The 25,741-nt window shown below is 36.2% G+C and overlaps 3 protein-coding genes across 3 annotated transcripts; all 3 read left to right on the top strand.

The window, feature by feature from the left end:
• Positions 1-11,718: 11,718 nt before the first annotated feature.
• LOC145292762 (uncharacterized) lies at positions 11,719-12,309 on the top strand. Its single transcript, XM_080138799.1, has one exon. It carries the CDS (start codon positions 11,719-11,721, stop codon positions 12,307-12,309), a length of 591 nt encoding a protein of 196 aa, XP_079994925.1.
• Positions 12,309-13,127, top strand: LOC145292761 (uncharacterized). The gene has a single exon (XM_080138798.1). The coding sequence runs from the start codon at positions 12,309-12,311 to the stop codon at positions 13,125-13,127; it is 819 nt and encodes a 272-aa protein (XP_079994924.1).
• A 1,237-nt stretch (positions 13,128-14,364) lies between these two features.
• On the top strand, positions 14,365-14,985 carry LOC145292760 (uncharacterized). Its single transcript, XM_080138797.1, has one exon. The coding sequence runs from the start codon at positions 14,365-14,367 to the stop codon at positions 14,983-14,985; it is 621 nt and encodes a 206-aa protein (XP_079994923.1).
• Positions 14,986-25,741: the final 10,756 nt, after the last annotated feature.

Genomic DNA, 25,741 nt, shown 5'->3' with positions numbered 1-25,741 from the left:
AAATGTCTAATCAAAAAGCATAGTTTACCAGGCCACAATATTTGCGAAAGAAAACCCGAATAACAAGAAATATTATGTAGGTATGACTTCCTTAGATTTCAAAACTCGATATTATGACCACAAAAGTACATTCAACAATAAAAACCCCCGTATGAAAACAACGCTAGCTAAATACTGGGAACCCAAGGAAAGCGGACATTCACCGGTAGTCGAATGGAAAATAATTAGACAAGCTACAACGTGTAGAGGCCTAGACAACTCATGCAGATTATGCCTTCATGAAAAACTTGCTATCCTGTACTTTAAAGAACCCCAATATCTATTAAACTGTAGAAGAGAAATAGTGAACAACTGTGTTCACAGAATAAAATATATTCTAGGATAGCGATACAAAATAATTTTAAAACTAACAAAAACAATAGAAAATAAATAAATTAAATAAGCATAAATATACATAAACTATCACACATATATGTATGTATGTATGTATATATGTATATATATGTACATATATATATATATAAACTAACATAAAAAAAACCATAACCTAGATTTAAAACAGGTCAAGAAACTAGATAGCCAGGCTAAATAGAGCACACAGGAAGGAACAGGTCAACCAGAGGTCAAATAGGCCTTTGTCCGGTAAGTACATGTTCATTGGCTGATAGGAAGGGCACGGTGAAAACTAGAAAGCTGATTGGCTAACTAAAATCTAAATAGAAGGTACTTATATAAAAATGACAGACAACAACAAAATTCGGGCATAAGACTCAAGAGTTCTAGAGTGGATGAAACGTGGAATATTCAGTGCAGCTTAATCGCCATATATATTTTATAAATTACTAACTAGCTCTACCTACGTATTGAGCACTTTTGAAGTAAATACTTAAAGTTTACGCATAAATCTATACTTTCGTATATTAAATTTATGTGAGTAAATGAAGTAGTTATATATATATATATATATATATATATATATATATATAGACTATATACATTTTACTAAAGTTATGGTTTTCAGTAGTAAATAAAAAACACAAGAATTTATTTTTGCTTTTTTTATATGAATAAAGCATCGTAATTTGTAACAATAAAAAATAATTTTTACAGGAACATTCCAAAAAAAGGCCCTAAAGTCTGCATTAATGAATTCGATATAACTCGAAGAAAAATAAATTTCTTGCATACTATCAGGAAATTAAAGATTCAATTAGATTCCTATTTCAGTCACCTAAATTATTTAGGGTGAAATGAGTTTAGGAATTTATAGCCAAACCTAAATATTTTTTTTTTCTTAAAAAAAATAGCATTAATACAGTAAGTTATGTAAAATTTGCATAGAATGCTCTGCTTTATGGTTGTTGTAAAAATTGAACAGCAATTTGAATTTCGTTCCCTTTTAAATTCGGTACATTTTTACATTACATCCAACTCATCATTCACATTCGACACGTCAACTTTTATAGGTTTTCGGGTATGCTGGCAAGGTTAGGGGTGTCTATTCCGAAAGCCGTTCTAACATGGGTAGATTGGTAGGTGTGTCAGAAATTTCGTAAAAAATAGTGAATAATTCCACCCCGTTTTTTCAAGCTTATAACTCCTCGAAAAATGTAATTCAAACCCGAATTTGTTTTTCAATTAAAGGAACAAGGACCAAGGTTTCATTAAAAAAAAAAAACAAAAAAAAAAACAAAAACATGTTTTTTTTTTAAAAAAGGTTTTAAACTTCAGGCTTTACAGGTAAATTTCTAAAAACACTACTTTTTTGTTTTAAATTTGAATATATTATTTATTGACCTTTTCTCTTCAATTTGTGATATATAACACTTTGGTGTGTAAATTAATTATTTACTTTTTAATAGACATTTACAAATGGGAGGTGTGAATTATTCGACCCCCTGTCTTTCCAAGCTTATAACTACTCGAAAGATGTAATTCAAGCCCTAATTTCTTTTTCAATTAAAGGAGCAAGGACCAAGGTTTCATTAAAAAAAATAAAACAAAAGAAAAAGCAAACAACGTGGTTTAAAAAAAAAAACTTCGAACTTTACAGGTAAATTTCTAAAAAACACTACTTTTTTTTGTTTTAAATTTGAACATATTATTTATTGACCTTTTCTCTTCAATTTCTGATATATAAAACTTTGGTGTGTAAATTGATTATTTACTTTTTAATAGACACTTGAAAATGGGGGGGGGCGTGAATTTAAAAAAAAAACGTTTGTCTAAAATATTATATTAGGTTTATTGGAAAGAGCATGAAATTTCACATTGATCCTGAAAATATCGTAAAAATATAATCAATAGAAAAATTTTGAAAGATTTTTAAAAATTGAAAAATATTGAGTTCGTAAAATTCATTACTGTTTTTTTAAAAATAAAAAAAAATATTTCTATTACTTTTAAAACAACTTTAATAGTTTATATATAATTAATAGTATAATCCATACAGAAAATAAACAACCCACTTTTAAAAGAGAAATTATGAGTTTTTTATATTTTATTCGCAGTTTCGTGATAGGGGTGTCAAAAATTCCTACAAAATTTCTGATACATCTACTAGATTGGAGTGTTTATTTGTTGTAAACGTACCCAACAACCTATAAATGTCGACATTTCCAATGTGAATGCTGGACTTATGTAAAAAATAACAAAAAGATATACCAAACTGACTTTTTTGTTTAAAAATGGAATTATTTCCCTTTCGTTATTAACTTTTTTTTTTTTTTTTAATATTTTGTGTTTTATATGCATAAAGTACAATCATTGAATGTTACTGTTTTGATTATTTTAAAATTAAAAATTAAGAAAGATTAAAACGGGGCGAAATTTAAGTTTCCGTTCCATTTTTTACAACAACCGTAAAACAGCGCATGCTCAGCAAGTTTTATCATAATTTATAAGCATGATGTTGAAACACTAAATCAACATTTTATTTATTTTTCTGCATAATTAATGATGGAAGTATTTTTCTATTTATTTTCTGAACATCTGTTAAAAAAAATAATTTGTACATTTTCATAAAAAAAGAATCAAACTTTTCTCTACATTCACATAACTATTTACAGTGTTCATGTAAAGCATTCATCTGTTCTTTTTATAATAAAAATTCCGTTTTCAAAGAGAAACCTTTACTGCCAAATTTCTTAAAAAAAAAAAGTGCAAGTTTTCCTGAAAAAAAAACTTTCACCTAACCATTTTATGGTAAAAAATTAATCTTTTTTTGGGGGGAAAAAATAACTTTTATTGATTAAAAAAATTGCAAAAAATAATAAAAGTAAATAAACGAACAAAATGCAATTTTTCTTGAGGAATGTGTTCCATTTTAACAAACTGAGCCACAACAACGCGTGGCCGGGTACAGCTAGTATATATATATATATATATATATATATATATATATATATATATATGTCACCCACATACAGTACTGTTTCACTGTTTCACAGCTCATCATTGCGGCTAGACAGGCAACTACCTCAAGCCAGGATTGAAACCCGACTGTGTATATATATATATATATATATATATATATATATATATATATATATATATAATTTCTCTTGACATAAGCAGCAGTTTGTTGCTACACAGTCATGAGCATGTTGCGGTCTACTAGTATTTACTAACTAGAGAACTCATCAGGCAACAATCCTTATTTTCGAAAACGAAATTCTAAATGTAAATTTCACTGGATACCCTACCTTTGGAAAATAGCAACCTCAACTTATATATATATATATATATATATATGTATATATATATATATATATATATATATATATATAGACTGAAAAATAATATATATATATATATATATATATATATATATATATATATATATATATATATATATATATATATATATATATACTAATTGTACCCGGCCACGTGTTGCTGTGGCTCAGTTTGTTCAAATTGAACACATTCCTCAAGAAAAATTGCATTTTGTTCGTTTATTATTTTTTGCAATTTTTTTTATCAATAAAAGTTGTTGTTTTTCGTCCAAAAAAGATTAATTTTTTACCATAAATTGTTAGATGAAAGGGTTTTTTGTTTTTTTTTCATGAAAACTTGCACTGTTTTTTTTGTAAAGAAATTTGGCAGTAAGCGTTTCTTTTTGAAAACGGAATTTTTATTATAAAAAGAACAGATGAATGCTTTACATGAACACTGTAAATAATTAGGTGAAAGTAGAGAAAAGTTTGATTTTCTTTTTTCCAAAGAATGTACAAAATATTTTTTTTTCAACAGATATTAAGAAAATAAACAGAAAAAATACTTCCATCATTAATTATTCAAAAAATAAATAAAATATTGATTTAGTGTTTCAACATTTGAACAACGCTCGGTTGAACCAGTGATTGCCGGTTGAACCCTAAACATAGTTAGAATCGGGAGTCAAATTCTGCATGAGTACCATTTTTTTAATTTCGTCTTTTGTTCAATTTTTTGAGTGGCCTATCAGCGATTGCAAACTAACAAATTTAACCAAAATGTGAAAAAGTCAATAATTAAATAAGTTTAATAATTGCTCAACTTCTAATACAAATCCTAGTAAATCAATTCCCCTTATTGGAAACACTCAAGGAAAGGACAAAACTAAATTATTGCCAGTAGATTTGGGAGAGGTTCTATTTTATTTATTTATTTTTTTTTTAATATTTTAAGCAGATTTGGCACTCAGTTACCAGATTTTTATGGGTCGCTTGGTTTCTAATATAATGCAAGTAGATCTAGATGCTTATCAATTACGATAAAACTTGCTGAGTATGGGCTGTTTTACGGTTGTTGTAAAAATGGAACGGAAATTTAAATTTCGCTCCGGTTTAATCTATTTTTTAATTGTGCCCTCCAAACGAATATAATCAAACGAGTAACATTTTACAATTGCACTTAAAACTACTACTAAAACTACTAAAACACAAAATATAAAAAAAAAGTTAATAACGAAAGGGAAATAATTCCATTTTTAAACGAAAAAAGTGTTTGGTATATCTTTTTGTTATTTTTTACATAGGTCCAACTTACCGTACACATTGGAAATGTTAATATTTATAGGTTGTCAGGTACGTTTACAACGAATAAACACTCCAATCTCCCCATGTTAAGAATGGCTCTCAGAATAGACACCCCTAACCTTGTCAGCATACCTGAAAACCTATAAAAGTTCATATGTCGAATGTGAACGATGAGTTGGACGTAATGTAAAAATGTGCCGAATTTAAAAGAGAACGAAATTCAAATTTCCGTTCCATTTTTACAACAACCGTAAAGCAAAGCATTCTATGCAAATTTTACTTAACTTAGTGTATTAATGTTATTTCTTTTTAAGTAAAAAAAAATATTTAGGTTTGGCTATAAATTCCTAAACTCATTTCACCCTAAATAATTTAGGTGACTGAAATAGAAATCTAATTGAATATTTAATTTCCTGAATAGTATGCAAGAAATTCATTTTTTTTCGAGTTATATCGAATTCATTAATACGGACTTTAGGGACTATTTTGTAATGTTCCTGTAAAAAAATTTTTTATTATTAAAAATTGCAATGCTTTATTCATATAAAAAAAGCAAAAATAAATTCTTGCATTTTTTTTTTATTACCAAAAACCATAACTTTAGTAAAGGTATTTTTTGTTTAAACAAAATAAAACATTTTCACTAAGAGTTAAGTAAAAATAATTAGTTCATTATATTCTGCGATCATTATTTGATAAATACTGAAATTTTCATTAAAATTGGTTAATTTCCTGATTTTTGGTGAATTTTTAAGTAAAGGGAGGGGTCAAAATGTTTATACACTTTGAGCGTCGGCATTCATTTTGTCTGTACCTGCCATTTTTCGATGAATATTTGATAGGAAAGCAATCATATGTGGTTAATTTAAATTAAATTTGAATCACATGGTTACATTATCAATAATCACGTGATTAAACCCATTGAAATTTTACCGATATTGTAAACACATTCTGTTTACATTAAGCTAGACTGTTGTGGTGAGACCAAAAGATCCTTTTAGTGATATCACGTGCAGTGTTGCCAATTGAGATTTAAAAAAACCCGTGAGATCAGGGGAAAGAAATCTCCCGAAAATCGCTAAATTTTTAACTTTTATCGTCTGCAATTTTCAAAAACCGCTAATTCACACCCCCTCCCCCCAAAAAACCTCCATATTTTAACTTCCTACCATAAAAATATTATTAATATAGTATATTCAATATATAAAATGTTCCGTGTTTTCTCACTGTATGTTTCTGGAATTATATTGAAGCGGTTAGCTCCCCAGAAGGCTTACATATTTTATCAGCTAGTTTTACCTATTTTTTCAGAAAGGGTATTTTTTTTGCAAGAAACAAATCATAAACTCAAACTTTTTATAATAAAAGTTAAATTGAAATATACTGCAAATTAAACGTCACAATAATGTTGCACCTAAATATTGAATATTGCCGAATAAATTCTCCATAAATATCGGATGAATCAATATTTGCAAAATAAATTTAAAAAAAAAATATGTAAAACATAGGCACCAAATTTATATGTGAATTAATTGATAGATTTTTTTTAACCATTCATAAGAGGAGATTGTGGAGGGAAGGTAAAAATGGGACGAATGTATAAAGGGGAAAATAGCAAAAGATAAAAATCTTTGAGAATATATAGAAAGCGATAGCATTAAGTTTGTCAATTAAAAAAATAAATTATATCTATATCTAAAAGCAGTTGAGAACCCTTAACAACTCCCTCTCCAAAAATTAGATTCTGCTTTTTTAGGCGATTACGTGTGAATATTTCGAAAAAATATTTTAGAGTTTAAAGTGGGGATGATTTTTTTCATATAAATTTATTAAAATGATCCCTCATTTCTAGGATATTCTAACTTTTCGGGACAGGTAACTAATCTTTAATATATGTCTAACCCTAAGTCTGACTCACAATGTAGTAAAACCACACAAAATCCCCTTAAATAGTAAAACATGCAGAATTTATTTTCCATTAAAAAAAAAATGCTTTACAGTCTTGAGTCCTAAACCGTTAAAAAGGCGTAGAAATAAGGGTGTTACTTTATATCAAATTGGACAGCACTTTTCATACCCATCATTCACAATCGAGTATATTTTTATCTGCTCTGCCCTCTGATTATTTTAAAAATGAAAAAGAAATATGATTTAAATATTTGCCAATTTTACAATATCCTTTGATTTTCAATTTATTTGTATTATTTTTACTTTTCCAAATAAAATTAACGTTAAAGTATATCTGTTTTGATGCTACTTTATCTTTTGTGTCCTTGGTCAATGAAGGAGAAATCCTTTAAGATTGAAGATTAAAAAAAGATGTTATCCCAATCAAAAGTGCCTCTTTTTGAGGGCACCATGGTTTTCACAACATTAAAAATCGACCTTTGTCATCGTAGGAGGTTTTTTTTTTTCACAAGTGGAAAACTTTCTGCTATTAATGTTTGCTATAAAATAAATACAGTAAACTTTGCTGAAGTGTTAGCATATGCCGCATCTTAAAAAGTTGGTTCACGCTGACAATTAAATAAAATAAACGTCTAAAAAAATTAGTAAAAATAAGTAAAATCATGAATGACGGCTCTTTGGTGGAGGGGGGGCAAGTAAGTAGGAACAACACAATCATTTGTGTAAAATAATTAATATTCGAGAAATTGTAAACAATAACAAAAATACCTGATACCAAATGCAGTAAAATTCAAGTATCTTTTATACGTGCTGAAACTGTGTTTAAATTATTTTTATTTCATTTCTTTTATTAAAGTTGTCTTTCCAACAATTAACTGGTTGCATGTCGTTTAACCATTGGGGACTTCCCTCTTGGAAAATTGTATAAAAAGTCTATGACTATCACTAACTCTAAATGTGAGAGTGCAAATCGAACTTAGGGTTAGTGGTAGATAAGTCATTTGTTTACAACTTTTGAGAAATTAAGTCTCCTTACCCCTTAAGAGATAAGCGGACATTTGTTTTTTTTTTGTTTTTTTTTTATTCAGTGTGTAAATTCCACTTTGAACAACATATTTTGAAATTTGAAACATAAAAAAACAAAAAATCTTTGTTTTCGCATGTTAAAAGTATTTAGGTTGGTAGATAATTAAATTCTACTGTGTTTGATATAAGTTTTTTTTCTTTGCTGTTGTTTCTTGCTTTTTACAATTTTCGACTAAATACTTCTAAATTAAGGGGGGTTGCTTAGATCATATTTTAAACTAAACTACGGAGGTTGGAATGTCTCCCCCTCCCACCCCAAAATGTACTTGGAAAAATCGATTTCATAGCGAGATATAAGAATGGTTAGCCAAAAAAAAAAAAAGGTGAAAAACAAAACAAATAATCAATAAATAATTGTTACCAAAGGCAATAAATGCTACTTTTTTTACTGACATGAATGAGTTTATTTTATGTTTTAAAGTATTTTCAGGCGCTTTTCTTTATTTTTTAATCTAAAATTGCGGGTGTGTGGGTGCGAAATATCTCCAGATTTTCTAGAATTCCCCACTAGATTGCAAACGAAATCTCCAGATCTAGCGGGAAAACCGCTAAATTGGAGACACTGGTCATGTGACGGCAAGCTGTAATAAATAATTGTCCCTAAATAAAAAAGGGCCTATCGGAACAAAGAAAACCACCTATTTATTATAGAAAAATTAAGTATAATGTTATAATTAAAAAGAAATATATAAAAACACACATGGGTACAGTAAACATATTATACCAAAATGCCGAAGCAATCATTCCAGTGGTTATTTAGACTTCTAATAACGAATGAACCAAGAGTTACATTTATATATATATATATATATATATATATATATATATATATATATATATATATTGTGAAATGTTTTTGACTCCTGATGCGAGGATATGAGACCAATGATGTCGGCAATCATGTTTATAACCACCGGCTGTGCTAACCAACCAATCAAAATCTTCCAAAGTTACTATAAAAATTGTCGAATTTTGGATTCAATCAGTTTGCCATTGGCTATGTTATGAACAACATTTGATTCTTAGCCGCCATCTTTGTTACTGGCAATTACTTCACACTCAGTATCGAGACTGCACTCTGTTCAACATAATGTCTCAACACTTAACAGGTTATGCGCCCAAAAATCATCTTTTCTTTGATGGATCAGAATCTAAATTCAAATTGTGGCAGGTAAAATTTCTGGGGTATCTAAGGATTCGAAAACTACACAAAGTGATACAATCTCCAACAGAGAATCCTAACGACCCCAAATTTCTCAAAAAGAACGCGACTGTTTTTGCAGAACTTATTCAATGCTTAGGCGATAGAAGCCTGTCTCTGATTATAAGAGATGCCTTGGATGACGGATGGAAAGCATTGAACATATTAAGAGAACATTATTTATCAAAAGGGAAACCGAAAATTATATCACTATATACAGAACTAACGTCTCTAAAACGTAACAAGGATGAAACTATTACCTACTATGTTATAAGGGCAGAAACAACCGCCTCCAGCCGATTTGAAACCATTTACAACTGTTATAATGCAAAAAGACAAACCCATAAATTTCAGTGAATTTAAAGTGGCATTGCGCAGTTACAAAGAGATTAATCATATGCTCATGGACAATAATAACTCCAGCAATATTATGAAGTTCAAAAATGCTTCTCAAAAACAGACACCACCAAATTACGCACCTCACCGCAACATGTTCCCCAAAAGTAATTCTCCCAAGAACAAAAAATAAAATTATCTGCTATAATTGTGGACAACCCAACCACAAAAGTTTCCAATGTCGATATAAACGCTTTAAAATGGACTCCGTAAAAAACGTTGAGAACTTTGAGGAAGAACATACATTCCTATTCACACGTAACTTTGACAATACCACAAATGGTAAAAATCTCCTTGTAGACTATGATGCTACAGCGCACGTTATCACCAAGGAATCTGATTTTATTAATTTTGATTCAAACTTTAATCCACAAAGTCATTTTGTCGAACTTGCCGACGGTAGTCAAATAAATGATATAGTCTTGAAAAGAGGCGATGCTAAAATATCCCTAAAAAATAATAAAGGCGAAATCTGTAACTGTATTCTAAAAAATGTTCTGTTCATACCTACATTTAAGCAAGACATATTTTCCGTGCAGGCTGTAATTAAATAAGGCGCGAATATAAAATTCTACGACACTGTAATACAGCTGATATTAAAAAATTACCAAATGTAGTCGAAGGTATGAAAATAATACCTTCAGACGATCTCCCAAATTGTGATGTATGTTCACAGGGGAAAATGACAAAATATGTAAGCAGAACGCCAGACAAAAAGACCATAAAAATTCTCTCACTTGTGCATTATGATTTAGCAGGTCTGATCAGCCCGATGGGGAGAAATAATCTAAGGTATGTTTCGAACTTTATTGATGATTTTTCCGGTTTGATTATAGTTTATTTTCTAAAAAACAAATCCGACACTATCCTCGCCACTAAGAAATATTTATTATATTGCCCTGTACGGCTCGGTAAAATGTATTCGCTCAGACAATGGGACTGAATTTACTAGTAAAGACTTTGAAATTCTATTAATAACCACTGTATTAAACAAGAGAAATCTGCGCCATATTCCCCCTTCCAAAATGGTACCTCTGAAAGGGCATGGCGAACCCTTTTTGAGATATGACAAGATGTCTACTTATAGTTTATGGACGTACGCTTTAATGGCAGCAGCATATATCAGAAATAGATCGTTCAATAGAAGATGAGGCAAAACACTGTGTAGCGTCTACCCTGGAACTAATTTTGACAGTGACATTGAACATTCACCGTTTCCGGAGAGCTCCAAAAAAAGACAAAAAAAAGCCGTGGCGCTAAATTCGAGGAGTCTCTCGCTCTCTTTTTGCTCGCGAACACCAGAGGAGTAAGACGCGTTACTGCCACGCTCTGTCGCTCATGCGTGACACACCCTGTGCCGGTTCCAATGGTGAAACCACACAAAAAAAAGAAAAACATTCTTCTTATCTATTCACTCCGCTCCTTACCCGAACGGCTTTTCTAAAGAAAATTAATTTATCGTTTCTTTCCAACTTAACGCCAAAAACATTTGACCAGTCGGGAAGGATTTCTTCTTCTTTTTTTTCGGACTCAAAATAAACACGAGTGTGATACACCAGGGCAAATAAATTTACACCTCTTATAACAAGCCAAGCCTGATTATTTGTTTTTAATTAATTTTTCTAAATATTTGTTTTCTTATTAATGTTTTTGAAAAATTAATTTTAAGTGAGCTGTTTGTTGTTTTGCCCAGCGAGCACCTCGCTTCACTGGTGACCCCTTTTTTTCATCAGACTTTGGCAGAACACGCAAGGAATTGTGGATATTATCAATAAGGAAGAATTACCTGTAATCACACAAGGGAAATTTCTCAGCGACCACGCACATGCCGAATGACGTACATGTCGACCTTAGCGGCACATCGGTTTTTCTAGGCGTAAAGGATCTCACGGAGATTTTCTGCGGTCATCGTTCTCTTCAACACATTCCCCACGATGGACAGTGAGGCGCTTCCTTCAACGACAGCTACTCAGGCTATTTTGAGGATTCATCCTTTTTGGATGCACGATCCAACATTATGGTTCACACACATAGAGGCCCAGTTCTACACGCAAAGGATCCTGAGCGATGTGACGAAATTCAACCACGTGGTGGCCGCATGAAGTAATGGCGGAGGTTCGCGACCTGATCATGTCACCCCCTGGATCGATCAGCTACGATTATTTCAAATCGGAATTGATTCGTAGGACAACCGATTCACAGCAGAAATGCCTTTGTCAACTTCTCGTAGAAGAAGAACTCGGAGATCGGAAACCGTCTCAGTTACTCAGACGTATGAAGCTGTTGATGGGTGAGAACTCACTACCGCCGGACATACTTAAACAACTTTTCGTCAATAGACTGCCATCGAGTATTCAAATGATACTCGCCTCTTCGAATGACTCCACAACCATTGAGGAGCTAGCGGACCTAGCAGACAAAATTATGGACGTGACCGTTTCCATAGCCCCAGTTCACACACACAGCTCTAACGATGCCCTGCCTAACGTCGCAAACCCCTCCACGGATATACGCGAGGAACTAGAGCGACAGGCTCAAATGATTAATGACCTGAGTGAACAGTTACGTGGCCTCGAGCTCAAACCAAAAATGCATAAGCACCCCACTGAGCGAGTCCGTTCCCAGCGATTTAGCAGCACTCAGAACAGCGGTGGGCTCTGCAAGTACCACGCACGTTTCGGTGAAAGAGCTTACTAATGCCACCAGCCATGTTCATATATGAAGAAACGTCTCTCGAGAAACGCCCAGGCCAGGCAGTAGGAGCGGCAGACACTCCTGGCAAGAACAACATTCGTCGCACCATGTACGTGACTGATAGAACCACTGGTATACGATTTCTCGTTGATACCGGTGCGGTAGTCAGTATCATCCCTAAGAAGTTCGTGAAAGAGAATCGTCCTCAATCAAACTTATTTCTACACGCAGTGAATCACTCCTCCATTCCTACTTACGGAGAGACATCGATAACATTAAATCTTGGATTACAGTGCGCACTATGTTGGGTCTTCATCGTCGCAAAGCTACCCGTTCCAATTTTAGGGGCAGATTTTCTGCACCATTTCGGCATCCTTGTACATGTCAAACGCGGCAAACTCATTGATAATAACACTAGACGTTCTGTGCAAGGCATAATCAGTGGGTCGACCGAGATCAGCCCAGTTATACGTAAAGACACCACGGATCCGTATACAGATTTTCAACGTTTTATCGACGCAGTTTTGCAAGGACTACCGTTCGTCTATGCATATATCGACGATCTCCTCGTGGCAAGTGCATCAGAACGTGAACACTTACAGCATCTGCAGCAGTTATTTCACAGATTGACAGATTATGGCGTTATTATTAACCCCCAAAAATGCGAGTTTGGAGTTTTTTCACTTTCGTTTCTCGGCCATTTAATCAACAAAGAAGGTATCCGTCCCCTTCCAGAGAAAGTCCAATCTATAGTCGATTACCAAGCTCCCACTTCACTTCGTAAACTTCGAGAGTTCCTCGGTTTAATTAATTTCTATTGACGTTTCATGCTCCATTGTGCTGAAATCGCGCAGCCATGAACCGACGTACTCAGAAATAAAAACAAAAAAAATGAGACGATTATATTAAGCGAAACGGAATTATGTTCCTTCGATAAGGTCAAGCAGGCATTAACAGAAGCGACAATGTTGGTTTTCCCCCGTCCAGATGCACCCCTAGCTTTATCCATCGATGCATCCGACGTTGGCATTGGAGGTGTACTGCAACAATTAGTGGATGATACTTGGCAACCACTAGCTTTTTTCTCAAGGCGTCTTCAGCACGCTGAAACCAAATACAGCACTTTCAGCAGGGAACTTTTCGCTGCATACTGCGCAGTTAAACACTTTCGTTACATGTTGGAAGGATCCACTTTCATGCTTTTTATGGATCACAAGCCGTTATCGCATGCTTTGCTTGCCAAGCCCGGAAAACACTCACCCAGGGAAGCTCGCCATTTGGATTTCATATCACAATTTACTGCGGATATCAAGTATATCAGAGGGAAGGAGAACGTAGTTGCAGATGCATTGTCGAGAATGCACATCGATGCCATTCAAGCGATTGACGAGATCGACCTCCACCAGATCGCCATCGACCAACGGGATGACGAAGAACTAAATCACTTACATCACTCCGAAAATCTAACTTTCAAGCAAGTCCCAGTACCTTTTTCCAATGAGACGATATGGTGCGATGTTTCAAACGGTCACAAACGCCCCTATGTACCCCTTAAGCATAGGCGAGCTGTCTTCTTTCAATTACACAACTTGTCACATCCTGGCATTCGTTCCACGCAGAAGCTGGTGACTTCTTGTTTCATCTGGACAGCCATTAACCGAGACGTTCGCGAATGGACCAAGATTTGCATCCCTTGCCAGAAATCGAAAGTACAGAGGCATATTAAAAGTCCCCTTGCTACCTTCGCAACCCCTGAGGCACGATTTCCACACGTTCACATAGATTTAGTGGGTCCACTCCCACATTCGAGAAACTACATACTTATTGACTTGCATCGACAGATTCTCTAGATGGCCTGAAGCCATTCCCATCGCAGATATTTCCGCAGAAACTGTTGCCCGAGCCCTGGTTACACATTGGATATCGCGTTATGGTGTGCCTCACACCATCACAACCGATAGGGGCAGACAATTCGATTTCTATCTTTTTTCTGAGTTGTCTCGCCTACTGGGAAGCAAACACATAAGGACTACCTCGTACCACCCGGCGGCAAACGGCATGATCGAGGGTCTGCACCGTCAGTTGAAAGCAGCTATTAGAGCACATTCCGACCCTAACAGGTGGACAGAGTACCTCCCCTTCATTCTATTAGGCATCAGATTCACCATAGAAGCAGATATTGGCTTTACACCTGCCGAAATGATTTACGGAACAGCGCTGACTCTCCCTGGACAGATGGTCGCATCGACCACTCCTACACGCATGTCTGACCCAACAAGTTATACCTCTCGTATGAGGGAATACTTGGCGAAACCTTTTAACGTTGCCCCGAGAACACAGAACACACGCACTCACGTCCCCAAAGACATACAATCGTGGACTCATGTGTTTGTTCGGAACGATGGAGGCACAGCTCGACTGCAAATACCGTATTCCGGTCCCTTTAAGGTATTGAAACGCTACTCAAAGTTCTTCGTTATCGAGATTGACGGAAGACGAGATTCAGTCAGTGTTGATCGCCTGAAGAAAGCTATTCTGGATGACGATGTGCTAGCACGCAAACGGATACAAAACACTGCAGTTCAGAACGGAAACTTCGATTCACCAGTAATTACAACTTCTACCAGATCGGGCAGATCAGTGCAACGTCCTCACCGATTTGCTGTGTATACTCAGTGACTTTTCCACTTTCTTTTGTTCGACATACTGTATAGTAGGGGGGTATGTAGTGTCTACCCTGGAACTAATTTTGACAGTGACATTGAACATTCACCGTTTCCGGAGAGCTCCAAAAAAAGACAAAAAAAAGCCGTGGCACTAAATTCGAGGAGTCTCTCGCTCTCTTTTTGCTCGCGAACACCAGAGGAGTAAGACGCGTTACTGCCACGCTCTGTCGCTCATGCGTGACACACCCTGTGCCGGTTCCAATGGTGAAACCACACAAAAAAAAGAAAAACATTCTTCTAATCTATTCACTCCGCTCCTTACCTGGACGGCTTTTCTAAAGAAAATTAATTTATCGTTTCTTTCCAACTTAACGCCAAAAACATTTGACCAGTCGGGAAGGATTTCTTCTTCTTTTTTTTCGGACTCAAAATAAACACGAGTGTGATACACCAGGGCAAATAAATTTACACCTCTTATAACAAGCCAAGCCTGATTATTTGTTTTTTATTAATTTTTCTAAATATTTGTTTTCTTATTAATGTTTTTGAAAAATTAATTTTAAGTGAGCTGTTTGTTGTTTTGCCCAGCGAGCACCTCACTTCACACCATATGAAGCATTTTGCGGTGTAAACCCAAAATGAACCGAATGCAATATGCATATATTTGGTTCAGATTGTTTTGCATTTATAGAAAATACCAGTAAACTAAATACTAAAAGCGAAAAAGGTATTTTCGTAGGTTGCGATAAAAACAGTCCAGCATATTTAATCTACTTTCCAGCCCAAAATTCCATAAAAAGGGTTAGATGTGTAAAAAAAAAAAAAAAAAAAAAAAAAAAATGGCGATCCAGTGGATGAAAAACGTGACAAAATATTACCTAGCATCTTAATCGATCACAATGCAAATATTACTAACGACGACAATTACAGTAGAACTACTGATGAAAATATTAACCAGACACGTCAATACCCAATAAAGGAGTGAAAAAGGCCAGACTTCTTACAAATTGAAAAGATATATATATGTATTTGAGTAGGATTCTTTGTATGTTTTTATATATATATATATATATATATATATATATATATATATATATATATATATATATATATATATATATATATATATGAAAAGTGTTTATTTTTATATGTATCCAAAAAAAAATCAATGTGATTTACAAAAAAAAAAATGGCTTCTTGTTTCACACATTATACAATATATTAATAATTCTTTTTGACCAATGAGAATAAAGACAAATCCCCCCCCCCCCACACACACAAAAGAACAATTATTTTATTGGTTTATTTTTATTTGTTCATTTATTTGTTTATTTTTATTTATTTATTTATTTATTTTTATTTCCATTTCTCAAGTCGAACCAAAATTGAACCCGAAACGATTTTTCCATTATATCAAAAAAGGGGAGGTGTGAAATGTTTTTGACTCCTGATACGGAAGTATGTTTATTTAGCTATTTGGCCCCGGCCTTGGCATTATCTACTTTTAGGGTCCGAAGAAGCTTAGGCATCAGGGCCAGTAAGGGGAAGTGGGATATGCGGAGGTCTTTTTATTCTAGTTTGATAGGTCTTGCTCGGAAAGCAAGAACTTTATAAGGTTTTCCCTACACTAGGTTATCTATCATACTAACGCCTCATTCTTATCATGGACCTACTTAAAAAACGAACTCCCCAGTTTACGGGATGGCTGGCAACTTTCGATTCTGAAAAGAGATATATACAAAAAAAAAAAAAAAAATTCTATTTACAAACAGAAGTATTCATTTTTTTTATTTTCTTATTTTTTCTTTTTAATAAATTGAGGGGGGTGAGATGAAGGGGAGGGGGGGCAAACTAGCAAACACCCAAAAAGAAAGAAAAATAAAACAACTAAACAAAATGCCTATGGGGGCAGATTCGTAAGGGGAACCTCCTGACCTACTCGCTAAGAAAAATGGAGCGCCACTGTCTTCTGCCCACCCCCCAAAAAAGAGAGGTGAAAGCAAGCAGGTCGTTCCCTAATGGGGAGTGGGGGATCTAAGGGACAGTTTTTCAGAAAACAAATAAGATAGGGCTGGGGTTCATAAGGAATGGATGGCGTCTTCTAAGAGGGTAACAGACCGGGGACAAAACAAAGGGTGGACTGGGAATCTTTGCAAGCTCTCCGATGAAAAATAAAGAATCTGGGACGGGATCGACTCTCATTCCTACCCTAGTCTAGGACCTAATAATGAACTTTTTTCCACTCTAGGTGGTTACTGACCTAACTAAAACTACCCAACAAAGAAAACTTTGTTTGTCAGGGCTGTGTTCTGAATGAAACCAGCACCATCGGACCAATACCACTAGGGTGGGAAGACAAACTCGAACCTAGCGCCTCGTCGGATGCACAAGCTAGTGTTGTGCACCCACCTCCTATTAAAGTGTATGCGATGTAATTTTTCGAATCACATCTGATTTTTACTTTAAGTTGATGCTTAAAATAAACGACCAGATCCCAATCCAAAACAGATCCAACCCCATAGACAATATTAAGACACAAAACCCACATCACTAGTCTAGCTACTGCTAGGATTGCTAGAAACACCAACCGTTTCTCCCCAGCGTATGCCAAATCAAGTGGCACCGACTGCTCGGGGTTGATGCGACATACTCCGACATACTCTCAAAGGCTCCGTAATCCCTTGTCTCATCTTCGTCCTCCTCGTTGCAGCACAGGCAGGAGGGGAAGTAAAACTCATTGCTCCTGCTATCCTTTGCGAGCCTGTTGAAAAGTGGCAGCGCATCCCAGACTAGCCTCCATGTTAATGAGAATTCTGAATTATTCAAATGGCTACTGGCAGGCGCCCAATTCCACAGCGAGAGAACTTCCCCCCTCGACATGTGCAGCTGCTCCACCAGCATATCGTTTGTGGTCCCCACCACTAAATCCTGATATAGTCTCCTCCTAGGCCATGCAAGGTCACTGGACCCCGGTAATGCCCTAAGGGCGGCTTAGCATTCGGTGAGGAAAAGCAATTCCCCCCGCCAGTCTTCTGCAACTTCAGCAGCAGGGGCGGATATGAGCTGCGGAAAAGCTCCGTTCATGGCTGGTACCCAGTGCAAATCCTCAAGCAGTGGAACGCCAACCTTTCTGCGTGTTTGTGAAATATGTCAGTCATCCCCAAGCCTCCCTCGCTAAGTTTCTGCGTACAGACCTGTCTGCGGACAAACGGCTTTCCTTCCTTTCAAAGAAGTTTGAAAAGAGTCTAAAGCCTTACAGTGATCCATAGGCATAGGAAGAACAGACAAGTGGAAACACAAATGTTGAACATGCATCCGCACGACGCTTCAAGGACAATTTCCTCCGAATCCAAGTCCTAATTGACGACTCGACGTTCGTTTGTACCTCCGACCAATTTTTGTCCAGCTGGAGTCCAGGCCCGAACCACACACTGAGAATTTTTACCAGGCCATCCGCCCAGCTGAACTCACCTGGAAGCAAATTTACGCCGGTCCAGTCGCCCAACCGCAGGCCAACGGACTTGCTGCGATTGACTACAGCCTCTGTGACAACTTCGTACTCAGCGATCGCCTCCTTCACTGCTTTAATATCGCTATGTCGTGCAACAAACACAGTGACATCATCAGCATACATGGACACCCTGACAAATTTGCCACCAGGTAGAGCTATGTCGCACAGGACTGGTTTCGTCGCCTCGTCCTTTAATTTGTGAAGGAAGGGCTCCAATGCCAGGACATATAACAGAGGCGACAGTGAACAACCCTGGCGCACCGACCGAGAGACCCCAAAGGACTCCAACAACCTACCATTTACTTGCACCACTACCGTGAGATCACGATACAGAACAGAGACCCACTTGTGGAAGTCCAGACCAAAGCGGCGGTCTCTATAACAGATTCCAAGAAACCATAGTCAACCCTATCAAACGCCTTGGAGTGATCTAAATTGATCAGCATGGCTTCCTTGTTGTCTTTTAACCACTCTATGATCGTGCGCACCAAGTGCAAGTTGTTTTGAATCGATCGACCCTGCACAGTGTAGTTCTGATCCGGCTCGACCAAGTCACTGATAAAAACCTGCAGTCGGTTTGCAAGAACACGGGACAAAATCTTCAACTCTGTGTTTAGCAGAGTGATAGGCCTATAGTCATCTAAGTTACCCCCTCCATGCCGATCTCCCTTCTTCAGTAGTGTGACCACTCCTTTGTTAACCTGCCCAGGGATGGATCCCTGAGCAAACCAATGGTTAAACACACCCTTCAGAAGGGGTACAAACATGGGCGACAGCCTCAAGTAGAGTTCGTAGGGCAGACTATGAAGCCCTGGAGATTTGTTATAGCCAACCTGCTTCAATGCAGTAATGATCTTAGGTTCCATAACTATCCCTTTGCAGCCAGTCGCTCGGGCTGCAGTAAGGTGGAGCGAGCCAGCTAAATAGCTGCCAAACTCCTGGCCGCGGAGTCTGGGTAGTTGGGTGAAGCGCTCCTCCAAATGTTGCCGAAACCCATTGCAAATCACTCGAGCCGATACGAGAGTGTATCCTTCCAGGTTTTTCACCTCCCGAATGTACCCATCCGAGCCACATCCTAAGGCTGCCGTACGCTCAACAGCGTCAACGTTAACGGCTTCATTAGAGACTCTGTTTAACCTAACTCTAACTACTTTACCTTCATATCACTTGCTAGTCAAGCAATTCAGGTCATCCTTAACTAACACTAGCTCTAGGGGATCCTCCCCCCCCCTGCCACCACCCGGGTCAGCCTATCATCTAGTTAGCGCGAGTCTTTTGCTGTATTGGACGCAAAAGTGCCTAATGTTAGCCTTGTCTAACCCAACAGCTACTCCTGATAACCGCCCCCACTAACTCTCACTGAATTAGTGTTGTCAGCTGCTGCCGGAAGTCATCCGACTCCAACAAGGAGATGTTCAACTTCCAGTAGCCAGCCCACCAAGGCCTATCACCTAACTTCAAACGGGCCAACATGAGTTTGTGGTCCAAATGACCTAGCCAGTGGACCGTAGGGTATGATAAGAATATCTATGTCGCCTCTTCTAATTAACATTCTGTCCAAGCACATACTTGGACAGATGGCTGAATTACCCTGCCATGTCTACATCTACTTCCCCAGGTGATCTAGACAGAACCTGTCGACCAGATCACACGAGGCCATCAGGTCAGACAGGCTGCTTTCACGCCACTTCGACCCTCTAACCCCTCCGACCTTATCTATATTGGGGTCCAGGACGGCATTCCAGTCCCCCATTAGCACTACCCGCTCTGGACCTGAAGAGAGAAACACCTCCACCCGCCGAAAAAAGGAAACCCTCTCGCTGCGGACATTAGGCGCATAAACTGCCACAATCCATGTTTCTGATAAAGCATTTCTCCTCTCTTTATAAAAAACATTGCTCATTCGTTTGAGATGACAGCTGAGGGGCAAAATAAGGGAAGCAACAATCACTGGATTGCCGAAAATGCATCCACAATGCCTTTTCTCTTGTCCTATGAAAAAAAAACAAAGTATTATATTTTCATTTTTTTCCGTCTGACCATATCAACTCAGAGACGCTAGTCACTCACAAGATTTGATGAATTTAAAGTCTTTACCAGAGATGCATTATCTGCTTTACAAAGTAGTTCAGCCAATCTAGGTAGTCTGAATATCGAAAAAGCATGGTGGCTATCAATATACCAGTATCAGCTGCTTCACCAAGTATAAGACTTTTTGAGGTTAATGAACTTTTTGTTACATGGTCAAGTTTTTTTGATGACCAACATATAGGAGCCATTCTGTTCATCTTTCCACGAAGATAATTAAACCACCTTGTGAAGATCCATCCTCCAAACTAGCATAGGCGGCATCTGAACAACAAACATTCCGATCCGAAAATTTTCCCAACTGGAGAAAAGATATAGAACCTGTCCTTGATTTGAACTTTATTAGTGACTTATTTGCCTCAAAGAGCAACTTCACCTTTGGAAATTTTCCAATATTACTTATTGCACACACATCAAACAATACATCTGGTCGAGTTTGGGTGGATGCTAACATCATTTGACTTGTCCATCTTTTTAGCTCCATCTTCTCATCTTGACACTATTCATCATTTTTCCTTAATGATCTTCCTTTCTTTATGTCTATTGTGGATATAGCTGAAACGCATACATTTTGATCCGTAAGAACCCATTTTTTATTTATTATTCAATCCCCAAAATGTAAATGTTCTACTTTCATGCTTTCCAATTTTAAATATATTTTTCTCTGATAACATTTTTCTGAAATAGATCATTTCTACAGAATATAAAATTGCCCACATGTATTGCCAGAATCCCTATCACATTACCAGTGGTTTTGTGGCAAAGAAACAGTGCATTCTGTATCCATTCACCATTCCCTTCAAACAAGTTCTCATGATTAATTCGCTTGTACCATAAACAAGGTGCATCATTTAAACCATAAATGCATTTTTTCAGCTTCAACACTTGTGATTCTGGACATAGATAAGATCGTGGTCTAAGAAATACTTCTCTCTCTAACATATTACCTTGCAGAAATGCTAAAGTGAAATCAAGAGGCTGTTAACAATATGAGATGAATGGCGTTATGGCTGCATGTCAGAGAATCTGTTTTTAAATTATAAGAATCTTCTTCATAACCACATATAACAAGATAAACCTTCATTATCTTTTTCGTCATTCATAAATTTTTCTGTTATCACCCATCTTGTTGATATACATTTTTGCCTCGTGTCATGAACTTTCATATTTTCCATTTTTATTTGCATCAATCAAATCTTTTTGTTCTTGCTCAGAAGTAAGCAAAACTGCATATTCCTTATTATTTTCTCCTTCTGTTATTTGAGAAAGTTTTCTCCATTGATTAACATGATCCTAATTGATACAAAGGGGATCTTCATTTGCTTCATTTTCTTTTGGTTTAGTCAGCGGCTATATTTTCCCAAAGCAAAGTTCACCTGGTCTCTATCCGCAACAGTGGTGATATTATTCCTAGAGTTGAAACTCATACAATTTCAAGCAAAATGCTTAGTTGAATTACATTTAAAACAACACATTATTTTAGCTTATTTGTCCTTAAAATTCACTTTATATATCCTATAATGTCTTTGTTCTCTAATAATTTTACTGTTTCAACTTCTCCTTTGATAGCAGGGATAGTTTTACATATTATTTATGAAATATCAGGAAATACTTTTTTCAGTGTATCTTTCATTGTTGCATATGTTAAGCTAAAACATGTGGTTCTTGCTACTTTTGCATTTTCCTTCAATATATTTGCTGCATTCAGAACAAAAAAGGCCTGGACTAGAGTAATTCCAAATTTCAGTAATTTTGGATACAAAAATTCATATCATACCAAAATTTCATTTATATTAACTCTATCTGCCTTTTGTGGGAATAAAATTCCTTTAACTGACAAGTAACTTATACTATCATATTTTCGTCCAGCAAGTAAATTTTTTCCAATTCGTCAATAACTATATTTAATCCATTTGTTCTACTGCTATTCATTATTGTCAAGTGTCGAACGCCTTCTCTTATATTTAATGGTAATGACAAAGCACAGAAGAGGCTTGTTTCTCCTTAAGTAAGTCTATTAAGTTTATAAATATAGACCATATGTCTATATCTTGTTTCCATTCAGCATATGCATCTTCATTTACGAAAACAGGTGGGTGTTTTGTGAAGGAAGCCGTCCTTCTTTTAAATGTATTTCCGCGTTTGCTGAACAAAACTGTTTCTTATCACACAAAAGAAGACACCTTCTACCAATGTTAATTTACTCCTATCGCAGACACTCAGTCTGAACTAAACCGCCATCTTGTCAAAGGAAACTACAACAATAATAAGCAAAAAAAGATATCACTTTAAACCAATTTTCCATAGACAAGAGAAGACAACTCGACAGTCTTAACTCAGATTAACACTCAGTGCTGCTGAGGGCCTGTGACCAGATCCAGAAAGGCTCTCTGGTGTCTTCAGCTTCTTAACACTAACAAACATAACAAAAACCCACCGATTCCTATGAATGGTAAACCGATTGAGAAAATTCATTCCAAACCTGGAAGACATGACTAAGCCACTAAGGACTTAAGCCAGAAATATGCATTCGTTTAAGACAGTTCATAACAGGAACAATTCAGCTCCACCAAGAAAGCATTGTGTTCAACACTGATTGTATAACTCATTTAATGAGACTAGTTTTTGTCGATGCTTCATTTCATGGGCCGGGAGCAATGTTATTACAATGACAGTATGACACGAAAATGCACCCCCATTGCCTACGCTTCATGAGCCATGTCAGAGGCTGAAAATCATTGCACCCAAATAGAAAAGGAGGCCCTGGTAATAACATAGACTTATGAACCCTTCTCTTAGTTTGATTACACTTCAGTGGAGATAGACCACAAACCACTATTAGGCAGTAAGAACCTAGGCAAGCTACTAGCAAGGATACAGAGATTTCAGGTATGTTTAATAAGGTATAGATACCGCATTTGCTGTGTACCTGGCAAGGAACTATATACAGCTTATGCTTTGTCCTCATAGGTACCCAACAATGGCCCTAGCAAACAGGACAGAGACTTAGAGGAGTGTTTACACCATGATGGAATCCTTACCTGTCACAGAAAAAATGTCTAAATGAGTTGGAGGAAGCCACGAAACTGATGAGACCAGCAATTATATATCACAATATATAAGAAAGCTGGCTATCAAAGGACCATATTCCAGCATCGGTCGAGCCATATTGTGACAGTATCACGTGTGAGAATGGACTACTAATGTATGACAAGCAGATCATAATTCCTTCACTACTAAGATCAACCATGATTGCCAAAATCTATTCCAATCACCAGAGCTTGGTGGTGGCTGCAATTACCTGATAAAATCAAAAAGGTCATAGAAATCTGTCTGAAATATGTTGATCTAAGATATTAACCACAAAGTTCTCATGACAACTGAACTTCCAATGGAACTATGGTACACTCTAGCCTCTGATCTAGAATTGAAGCGTCACAGCTATATCATAGTTGTTGATTACTTCTCCCAATATACAAAGATTGTCATGTTTACATCAATGATCTCCAGAACTATAATAAGAAACCTGAAGGCTGTTTTTGCCAGACACAGAGTACTGGTCATGTTAAGAATGAACCCAGAAAGCGATTGCATCTCAAAAGACTTTGCCAAATTTGCAGACGACTGGTGATTTCATTTCAGCAAGTCACAAGCAGTCCTCATTACACTAAAAGCAATGGAGCAGCAAAAACAATGTATAAAAACAATGAAAGCATTTCTAAAAAAGGCAAAAGACCCATATCTTTCTTTGCTTGTATACAGAGCTACAAGAATAAACTCTGGGTACAGCCCCAGTAGATTGAGTAGATTGTTAATGAGATGAGGCTTGAGGACAAACATACAAATTTACCTAAGTCTACTAAATCCCCAACAGTCTGATCGAATCCTTCAAACAGAGGAAAAAGAACCAGAACTACCACCACTCAAAAATGGTACACCAATATGGGTCAGAAGCTGCAACCTTTCAAACCAACATCCACTATGCTTCTATGTTCTACAGACTAAAGATAAAGGGACAATAATATTACAAAATCAATGACACATTGTATCCAAACCACTCAATGAAATAGTTGAGGGTTGTGAATCAGTCCCATGAAGATAGTCATCCATTAAAGGAGGACCGTGAAAACAACATGTCCAACCCTCACTTTTCAAGATTATACAACAACCAGGCCTGGATTTTAGTCAAGTCTACATACAAGCTAGATTTCTAAAAAAAAAAAAAAAATGGTAAAAATTTAAAAAAAAATGGATAAAAAGATTTATATAAAAAAAATGGACAAAAATAATAAAAAAATAATTAAATTAATTAGTTAAAGTATAAAATAAATAAAAAGAAGAGATCACATAGCATGGACACTAAGAATAACCAAGACTATTAAAATAAAAGGGGGGGGTGCTATGTTAACAGACATTCTGTACCGATCAGAGTTGCTTCCCTTGAAATGTAAATTCTCACATGAACGTGAATAAAATGAAACTGGCTGTCAATTATCTTGGTCTTGCACACATTTCGACTTGCCTTATTTTCCTGACAAAAATCTAACAGAACAGTGTGGTTCTTGAAAATAATCAAAGACGCTATTATCATCCCAAAATGGTCTCTACCTATAGACCACACCATATAATTGATAATACCATTTGCAGGCATACCACAATCTCCCTTGAGGCTGGAAATTTGGGGGCCGTTTCACAAACTGCTATTGTACGAAAGGATGCCTCATATGTTTTGCTTCGGAAAATTTAAGTCACATGATATTAGCTGACATCAAATGACACAGCCTCCTCTTTTTTTATTCAATCACCCCTATCCAAACTGAAATATCTAATTTTTAAAAATTTTTATTCTGTTAGAAAAGTTCAACAAAAAAATCGTAACAGCAGTCCAACAAACACGCATGTCAAAATCCAACGCAAACCAACAAAGTGATGAGCAACAATAATCTTTACAAATTCTCGCAGTGCTTTTCCCCTACCTTTCCAACACGAGCTGCTTTTATACAGCTCAGGTACCCCTTGTTTGCATGCGTGCGATGTGACTTTGTGCAACTTTACGAGACACGTTATAAAAACTACTGGTGCCATCTTTGATTCTTTTTCTTTCTCAGCCCGACCCTGCCCGACCCACATATGTGGGTATGCTTAACCAGTAGGCCTTTTCTGTTTTCCC

Source organism: Euprymna scolopes, chromosome 14 (assembly GCF_053919585.1).
Source record: "Euprymna scolopes isolate OS-2025 chromosome 14, ASM5391958v1, whole genome shotgun sequence".
In the NCBI taxonomy this organism is placed as follows: Eukaryota; Metazoa; Mollusca; class Cephalopoda; order Sepiida; family Sepiolidae; genus Euprymna; species Euprymna scolopes.
Note: the sequence above shows the minus strand (reverse complement) of the source record. Positions and strands in the feature narration are given on the sequence as shown.